Source organism: Stegostoma tigrinum, chromosome 28 (genome assembly GCF_030684315.1).
Source record: "Stegostoma tigrinum isolate sSteTig4 chromosome 28, sSteTig4.hap1, whole genome shotgun sequence".
NCBI lineage: Eukaryota > Metazoa > Chordata > Chondrichthyes > Orectolobiformes > Stegostomatidae > Stegostoma > Stegostoma tigrinum.
The window spans coordinates 40,822,219-40,832,200 of NC_081381.1; the positions used below are offsets into that span (position 1 = coordinate 40,822,219).

The 9,982-nt window shown below is 39.6% G+C and overlaps 1 protein-coding gene across 3 annotated transcripts in view; it reads left to right on the plus strand.

Moving 5' to 3' along the window:
- Nucleotides 1–9,294, plus strand: part of ajap1 (adherens junctions associated protein 1) — a 318,303-nt gene extending 309,009 nt beyond the window's left edge. For all 3 annotated transcript variants that reach the window (XR_009442731.1, XM_059638015.1, XM_059638016.1), the window contains one exon: nt 1,875–9,294. Coding sequence is in view for 1 of the 3 variants with exons in the window: in XM_059638016.1 (XP_059493999.1) it covers nt 1,875–1,896 (22 nt within the window). In the remaining 2 variants the exon portion in view is untranslated. The remainder of the gene's footprint in view (nt 1–1,874) is intronic.
- Nucleotides 9,295–9,982: the final 688 nt, after the last annotated feature.

A 9,982-nucleotide genomic window follows, 5' to 3' on the forward strand; every position in this document is an offset into this window, starting at 1 on the left:
GCTGTGGAGAGATTTGTTAGCAGCACATTGGAAAAGAGAGAGATTAATGAGGAAAAGGGTTTTATTGTGCAGCAGAAGAAATGGACAACAGCGTTTTGAATGAGCTGATGGAGAGCTAAGGCCTGATTTTAATGTTTAGTGCTGACGTAAAATAATAGGTTCCAATGAGATACTAGCATAAAGGAGATGAATGGATATGGAGAGACAATGGATTTGAGGTCAAAGATCCGAGCTAATCACAATGAGTTGATGCTTGGTGATGTTAGATATCGAGCAGTTGTTTTTGCTGGTTGTTGAATCTACATCACAGAGGCATTGACTCTGAACAAAGAGATGATTACTTAGAACTGAGATAAAGAGAAGGTGCTTCACTGAAAAGACTGTGAATCTTTGAAATCTTCTACCCCAGAAGTGCATGGATATTCCGTTGTTGAATCCATTTAAGGCTGCAATAGACAACTGTTTAGTGTTTCAGAGTATTGAGAGATTCAGGAAGCTAGCAGAAAAGTGGAGTTGAAGCTGAAAATCACGTGATTGTAATACATGTTCATGGATTCCCTATGATTCTTTGTGTTTTGCATGTGAAAAAAACACTTCACTATTTATATATACATGTGGCAATAAATCTCAATCTAAACCTTGACACTGTTATACTCATAAATTGAAAGTGCTACAGTGAAACCGTTCTCACAATCCTTTGCAAAAAAATAAGCATTTACTTGTAATAATCAGGGAGATAGCTGTGGTCTTCCGTCCATCGATGTGAACTCCACTCTAGTTTATTCAACAAATGTGACTGTGGCATTCTGCTTCTAATTCCTGGCTCATGTCAAGTCCACCACTACTGGACTGGATTACTGGATTTGACCCAACACCGCACAGTGTCAACAGCAGGTCCCAGTTTGAGAACTCTAGATTAAGATATTGGTGTCCGCCCAGAAGTTACCTCGAAGAAATAAAGCAGTATAACTTGCAAATAATGCAGACTGATCTGACATCTCTTGTACACCTCAAAATGCTGTCCCAGGACATTCATTTCCAAGAATTACTGTACATTCAATACTTTTTTTCTCTCCTCTGGGTAACCACAGAGACAGAGATGAGACCTGAAGGGTTGAAAATGTAAATAGTCAGCCTTGTAGTGAACAGTTAGGCCAGGGATGGAGAGAGGGGATTAGCCAACTACTATTTAAGATCAGTCTCCAATGCATACACGCAATCAAATTCAACAGCCTTGCTTCTTCTCAATTTCCAGGCAGTCTTTTTCAAGTAGTTACAACCTTTGCTACTGTTATATAGTTTTGTCCACGGCCGCTCACTCAGTTTTTCCATGATGTTCCTGTTTTGATTCCATTTAGCTATCATACTGTAAACTTTACTGTTTCCTCTGGATTCCTCAATTGTTTCTTTATCAGCCCCTATCTCAACACCTTCTGCCTTGTGACAGCCATTCCTTAACGGCTTCTACATGCCTTTCATCTTATCCCCTTCTTTTCCAGCACCCGTCGACTCTGCAATTGCAAAAATGATGTACGCCTCCAACATCTCCCAGTTCTGATGAAAAATCACTGACTTGAAACATTATTTCTCTCCCTCCATCAGTAATGCCTGACCCATTGTGACTTTCCAGCAATTTGCATTTTTATCCCTTATAATTACGTGCAGCTGGTATTTAAAACAAAATCCTTTGCCCATCTATTGTACTTCCTGATACTGAGATAGATACAAACTCTCATTCAGCATGTTATTGAAGCTGATTAATGGAACAATCAATTGAAATAATCATCATAAAAAATGGTGTTTGTGCTTTGCTGAAATTCCATATGGCTAATTGTCCTTTCACAAATTAAAGCTTTGTTTTGTTCTCTTTCCAGGATTCCACTGGTGAATCTGTAAAAAAAACAAAGATGTCAACACTTTTTTGCACACCCGTGGGGCAGGGAGTGAACAGAACCCCTTGTTTATTTTTTTTAAATGAGAATGTCTATAAAATAGCATTATTTTATGAAGAAGCTGGAGAAAATAAGGAAAGGCTGCCGAAGGATTGAACCTTTTTACCAGAACTGGAAGGGGGACCAGCGTCACGGGTGAAGAGAAAATGACAGCAGTCAAATTTCGACAAGATTTGACGACTTTTCAGAAGTGTCTATAGTGGGGATAAAATCTCATAAACTGGGATCCACTGCCAACAGTGCCATTAGATGCCACGTACTTAGAGACTACAGGCTGGTATGATCCACGAACAGAACTAAACTCTTGAATCATTTAATATTTTTTGTCTGAGAGAAATAGTATTGTTTCTTTCTGAAAACAGGACCTACTCAAAGCCAACAGTTCCTAAAGTGGTGTTTGTTGCTTAAGACTGAGACTTGAGGCAATGGTGAGAAATAGGAATGCAGCAAGTTCCATTTAAAACCAGAGTGTATATTCTGTTTAATGCACTTAACCCTATAGATGATCACATTTGCAGTTTCCTTTCTAATTCCCTCTTTATTCCCGAGTTCACCCACAGTTTCAAAAATATTGAGCCTGTGGACAGAGGAGGAGGAGGATAACCAGCATCCTGGACTTGCATTCTCCTCCCTATTCAACCTTCTCCTCACCTCAGCATAAACATTCTAGATTGGAGCATCACCTATAATTTTGCATAAAGACATTGTTGAGCAAAGTTACTATGACAACAGGCTTGCTCTGGAAGCGCATTAGAAACAACGCAATCGACCAAGACACTTTACTGCTCGTGAACCCCAATACTATTAAATCACTAATTTAAAACAACTGAGGGAATCAGTGAATTTCCATTCCACTCAACAAAGCTTAATGTTTACTGGATGAAATAAAGTAAATGCATATGGTTAAATAAAATTTTCTGAATTTGTCACCAATTTGGCTTCTGGTAAAAGATCAAGAACAAATAAGCTGTCAACCATTTTAAAATGCATCTTGTTAAACAAACTGTACACTCAAATGTGGAACCTGTGTAACCGATTGTGTTCTCACATTACCTTGCTGATTTTACCAAGCCGACAAAATGGCAGAGAATTTTAATCCTCTAAGGAGCAACAGACTTTTATAATTTCTACAAAACTGTTTTCTGTCATTTTTTTTCCTTAAAATGGTGTTGTGCAAATACTTAGAGCTATGAACACGGAAATCAAAGCATCAAGCACACAGGACAAGGATCTATGTGTGGCCAATGTTGACTGAATAACACGCGCTTTGCATTGTTTTTGTAGTACACCGATGCTGTTTATTGTCTTTGAAATGGTTCATAGCCAATGACAACTGTGTTTTTTTTAGACTACATGAATATATCATTTTAAATTATACTGTATAATAAAATGAATTTCAGTTCAGCTACAGGAAGCATCTAGAAAGGAATAAGTGGAGCATAACCATGGACAGAACTCATGTTTTCTAAATGACGTCTCATTAAACTATCAAAACCAGTTCAACCTCTTGGAATTGGGTTTAACCCGAGGGCCTGCAAGCATTTTCTTTAGATCTTTTCTCTCTTCTGACTTATTCCTTTCCATCCCAAAAGACATTATATCTCCAAGACAACCATCAACCACCTCCATGACCTCACCCAAGACCCCAAATTGATGCATCAACAGGCCATGTAAAACTAGGGACAGTAGTCTTGTTCTTGCTCAACCCCCACTCTACACATTGTAGACATTTTGATAGTGGAAGTGCTGGCTAAAACGTTTGTACCTGCCTAAGCATATAAGGGGCTGATGCCAACAGAAAGAAAGTGGAAATCTGGAATTTTCTTCCCCCCCCCCACCACAAAAGATTGCCCAGTTGAACATGTCAAATCTAAGATTTCAAGATTCTTGTTAGACAAGGCTATTGGTTGTAAAATGTGTTAAATGTGTACAACATTTGAGATCCTTAGACACTATTGGCAATTCAACCCTTAACGTCATGTAAAACACTCAGAAATTGCCCTCACTTTATCACCATGAACTGCTACCAGTAAAAAGCACAAATTGGAGTACTGTGGGCAACAGCCATTTCCAGTAGTCTCTAAGGAACAGAAACAGAAGCTTCTGGAAAAGCTCAGCAGGTCTGGCAGCAGCTGTGAAGAGAAATCAGAGTTAACGTTTTGGGTCTGGTGACCCTTCCTCAGAACTCTGTTGTCCTTAGTTGCAAGCTGAACTCTTGTGGACACACAGTTACAATAAAGTTAAATTTGCTAAACTTGGGGATAGTTTTGACCAAAATAAATCAAGCAGAACAGGAAGTCCTCTGGCTAGGAATCTGAAGATGTAAAAATTATGAGAGGTATTAGCATCATAACAGATCTGATTCCAATCAACCTTTGTAAGGCTGGGAAGCAAGTTTGCAACCACTATCCTTAAACTTCTGATATGGACCTGGAGCACCTATACACACACCCATCTTGTACGATGCATGAACAGCATTGATACCATCCTGCTGATATTGCTATCAACTCTAAAGGCATTTAACTCTAAACATCGGTATTTGAAACTTACAATCGAACACAAATCAAATGTTTCAAAGATAAGCACACTGAGGTGGGAAATACAATGTCTGCAACAAATAATTTCTTTCAGGGAGAAAATTTGGCTCCAATACAAGCCTACAGTAATCTACACCTGCTCATGGTAGAAGTTTGAAAACCTATGACATCGTGTTTCATCTCAGAGTTTGCTGTTTCTTTATTAGAAACACATTCCCACACAAGCTTAGAAGGAGATACTCAGATGATTAATTATTTGCCATCCCAGTGAGTCATCATGCTGTGAGAGAAGCTGTTTCAGACAGGAATCAGAAGGATCTTTTTTAATTGAATAAAATATTGTGGCATTTCGGTGAACGGACCCCCCCCCCCACCTTTGCCTCAACTTATGACTCAGTGATTACGGCCAGAGTGTTGCCATGGGACAGACATAGAGATGATTCAGGTTCAGTTGTTTTTTATGAAGTGGGTAGAGATGCTATCATATGAGAGTTCATGTAGCATAGTGGTAGTGCCTCTACCTCTGAGTCAGGAGACCTGGGTTCAAGTCCTATGTCCTTCAGTGATGTGGACTAATATCTCTGAACAGGTTGATTGGGAAAATGTCAAGGGGGCTATAAATTGCTCAGTAGCCTCTGAGGTCAGGTAGGGAGAGCTGATTGCTGCTTAACAGTGAAAACAAAAATAATGCTGGGTATCACAGTGGGTCGGGCACAATCTGTGGAGAGAGTAAGCTAACATTTCGTGTCTATATTATTGTTTATCAGAACTGACATGAAGTGTGGAGCATATATAAGTGAGCAGCATATATGCAACAGAGATAATGGGAACTGCAGATGCTGGAGAATTCAAGATAATAAAGTGTGAACCTGGATGAACACATCAGGCCAAGCAGCTGGCCTGCCCTTCATCATCTGATGAAGGGTCTAGGCCCGAAACATCAGCTTTCGTGTTCCTGAGATGCTGCTTGGCCTACTGTGTTCATCCAGCTTCACACTTTATTATCTAGCATATATGCAACAGTTGGGGGGCATGGGTGCAGTGCTGGTGGAGAAAGGCTATTGATAGATTAAGTGATCAGAATGTGAGAATGGCAGACTAATGGTGTGCCTAATACCAAGATGGAAAGAAAAGACAGCCCCACAGTGTTGTGGGTATGGGAGAGAGGACATTGTGAGAGAGGATGCAACAAGTAAAGTTAGAAGAAAGGGAAGGAATCGGAGTCGGTTCACAATCTGAAAGTGTTGAACTGAGTGTTAAATCCAGAAGGTTACAAAGTGCCTAGCCCGAAGATGAGATGTTGTTCCTTTAGTTTACACTGTGGTTTGCTGGAACATTGCAGCATGCCAAGGGCACATTTGCTTCTATGTTCTGTTCAGCAGTTCTCTGTTGGAAGTTGACATGTGGACGTGCTTAGGTTTGATCAGGTTAATCGTAGCTACAATCCATTATAATTAGATGGCTGGCCTCATACAGCCATTACCATTTAAGGATGGCACCGAAGAGTACTCTGGACATTGGAATGAGTCAAGTGAGTAAGTCGCCTTGGGAGGAGTAAAAGTTAGTGATAACCAAAATTGACCATTATTTCAGCTTTTACCCTATGGCCACTGTGAAACTCATGCAAGCTTTGTCATAATGATTGAAGATTTTCCATGATGCTTCACCTATTCCCAAGTGGAAAAGCCACGGAAATCCTTAAAAATTCCATCCATGCCCTTGATATTTTTTTTTGCTTCCTGCAGCCCCTTCCAGAGATGTTTTTGCAGGCAAACAGAACAGCTACATTAGAGATTCACCCCTATGTGTTCTGGCTTTATTGCTGATGAAAAACATCGGTGTATTGCTTTCAGTGATTAGAAATGCAAATGTTACTTTCAAACCGCATTCTCCTGTGCCGTTTTTGAGCTGATGCCTTTATTGACGCTGCACATAAATTCTATCAATGTTAGAACATTACACCACACTTTGAACATTTGCAGATTTGAAGTTTCAGTTGAAAAAGACTGCCATACCCCTGCCACCTATCATCATGAACATCCCTCTGCTCCTCAGATATATATTTTGCATCAAAAAATGCCAAAGAAAGGAGTGTGGCTTTTGACCACAATCACTCCCTTTTTTTTATGTTTTGGAGATTTTTGGTGAAGGGGTAGAGATTGCAGTGCAGGAAAATGGCTTGGCTGACAAAAGCTGGAGATTGAGTGAGGGTCAACCAAAATAAAAGTGTCTAGATGACACCAAATTTGGATTTTGGTGTCTTGAACTTGGGAAGAAGCCGGATTCATAAGTCAATCTGTTCATTAAGGTTTCACTCATGCACACCTGACTGGGGCCTTTGCAATTCCAATTGACAAAGTGTCATTGTAGCAAGCATCACAAAACAGACTTGACTTTTTTTAATATACGCTAACATGTAAATTCATTAACACAATTATTGGATGAAGTGTTTACGGGCAAGTGCGCTTTTTGTATAACTCACCACTTTCAAAGATTTTATTTCAACCCTTTGCTGTATGGGTGTCCCCATTCACTTTCACATCCTTTAGGTATTTTGTCACCCCACCTCCAGTGCAAGAGCCCAGGAAACATCTTTTGTAGATGCCTGTAAACAGGTTCTTTTTGGGAACTAGGACTTATATTTTCCATTAATTGCCTGGGCAATTGATTGTAATGAACTTGTCGCTTAATTGTAAAGGAGTTGGGGTGATCTCCATTTTCCCCCTTCCCCCATCCAATTTACCCCCTCCCCCCAGGCAAAATTGAGAAACTAATCCAATACTTTATAACCGAAGAAGAATATAATAGTGTGATATTTGAACATAAAAGCTATGGACTTTGAACTTAACCTTGATGATCTCTTTGCTCTTATTTTGTTCAATGCAAATTAATATAATAATAGATATACTTTTCAATCTATCCAACCCACTTCAGTTCTGATCCAAGGCAAAGCCATCAATTGTGTCCTGGAAGCTATTTTCTTTTAGCATGGAAACCCAGGGTTCCAAGTCTTAGAATGTCTTCCTTATATCGTTATAAAGGATATTGATAATGAAAATGGAATTTGCAAAGGTAGCATCTCTCCCTAATTAAATCTGATGGAACCCCTTGAGAGTTAACAATGGATCTGCAGCTCAAGGCATTAGTTATCATTGTACTGATGTAGTCAGCCTATTACTGAGATTAGGAAAGAAAAGACTGGCGTGAAGAGTTTGTTCAGGACTTGGAAAGCATTCACTTCCCGTGTTGTTTTACTAAGGTTGCAGGTGTATACACATGTAATGCACTGATATCTCTCAAGGTCACTGGATAAAGAGGTGGCATAGTGACACAGTGCTAAAATTGGGGAGTTTGATTAAACAGATTGCTGCTCACACTGGACAATCCTTAATGTTGAGGAGACCAACACTCTGGATGCACACACATCATTATGCAAAATAGCTGACTCACTGCACAATCTTTTATGCAAGGGAATCTCTCTCGCTTGGACAGTCCATTCTACAGTTTCGTCCCTCCAACTGGAAAATGCATTTCACAATGAGTCTGATTTACTGCATCATTCCCAGGTGATTGCTCTGACTGGATAAGGTGCTGTAACAAAAGTGGCCAGTCCACTGGGAGTTCCTTAGACTGAAGAGTGTGTTGCACAGGGTTCGACATTTCAAAGGGACTCCACAGTGTATAGATGCTGCTCAAAGCCAATTTGCAGACTAAATTACCCAGGGAATTGGACAATGATATTCTGAGATTACTCACTCAATTGTGGATGTCAATAACTATGAGTATAATTGCTTGGGAAAAGCTAGAAGGAAATAGTGCTACTATACAGAATCACAGGTTATAGAGCTGGAAAAACATGGTCACAACTTGGGCTGAAATGAGTTCAGAAAATTTCCAATGTAACAGTAAATCAAACAATATCCATGGGGTTTAGTTGCTTTGACAGTAAATATTGCTTAACATTGTATTAACGAAAAAGAATCAATTATTTTCCCAAATTGTATGGAACAACATTTTCACACTATCACTGAATACCTCTCCTGCATTTTACAACTATAATGTGTGATTCTAAACGCAGTTTTAAAGTATTGTGCCAGCTAATTAATACTTGTTTTATCCTTATAGTATACAAAAGTAATAGGCTTAGTGTAAAACATGGCCTATAAATTGCATCTTCAATCTGATTTTGTCTTCTGAAAGTAACGAGTAAATTACACACTCAGCCAACTTTTAGATTTTTTTTACTTAAATGGAACACAGTAATCTGTAAGATTAGAGATTACCAGCAGTAACACTTTCATTGTGTTCACATCAGGTGGATTTGTTTGCTAGTTTAAATTAAGGCTCTGTCCAATTTTAAAGGCAAACCCCTCTGTCCACTATGATAACAGTCCCAGATGTTTTTGAAATAGTGTGGAGAGGAAATATGAGTGGATGCACATATAATAAGAGCAGGCAATCTCTACTGTTACAGAAAGTGGTTTATCTAAATGTACAAATAAATTGAGCAGTAATAATTGGCGAGGAAGAAACCTTTGCTGTCTACATCTTTTGTATTGAAATCAGCAGCACTTTTTGGTGAGAGAGAGAGAAAAAAATATATATATGCATATATATACATCTTCCAGTGGGAGCAAAAGTACATCTTTTTTCTTAAGAAAACAGTTTCATTGGGGAATGGATTCTATTTTGTCACTGCTGTAATTCTGAACTGTGTGTTTTGAATGCACTGTAAACGCAACCTGTAACAATTCTCTTGTGTAAGTTTAGTACTCTGATGTTGCTATTAAACCTGTTTAACAACAGCTTCCTGCTTTCCTGATTTTCTTCATATAATTACCATGCTCAAGGTGCAAGATCAACACAACAGGCTCCAAATCCTAAAGTTACAGTATTAGTCAAGAAGTAATGCTTGGAATCCAAGGCGACATTTTAATCAACTGAACGTTAGAGCAAAGATGATTGAGGGAGGTGAGGAATTGCACTGAGATCTAACTTCATTGCACCTTGAGTGACCCTGCTGCCCAAGATGGGAGGAAGAAAAATGACAGGGCTATACTGGGAGAGGATTCAACTGAGAGGGAGCGGATAGGTATCTCTACAGCCAACAGAGAGGTTCCAGGATGAGAAGCTGCCTCTCTGTTGTCAGGTTCACAGATTTCACTGAACAACTGCAGGGTGTTCTGAAGAGGGAGGACAAATAGACAGAAATTGGTACCAAGATTTGTTACTATGACAATAGGTCAAACAAAACAAGGTGGACGTCCTGCAGGCAGAACATAGGGAGCTAGGATGTAGGACCCAAAGAGTGAATTACCTCTGCTGCCAAGTACGAGGATAGGGACAGGAGGTTAGTGCAGATGGATGAGCATCTGGAGAAAAGAACAGGACAGCACGGTGGATCAGCAGTTAGCACTGCTGTCTCACACTGTCAAGGACCTGGGTTTGATTCCAGCCTCAGGTGACTGTGTGGAGTTTGCATTTTCTTCCTGT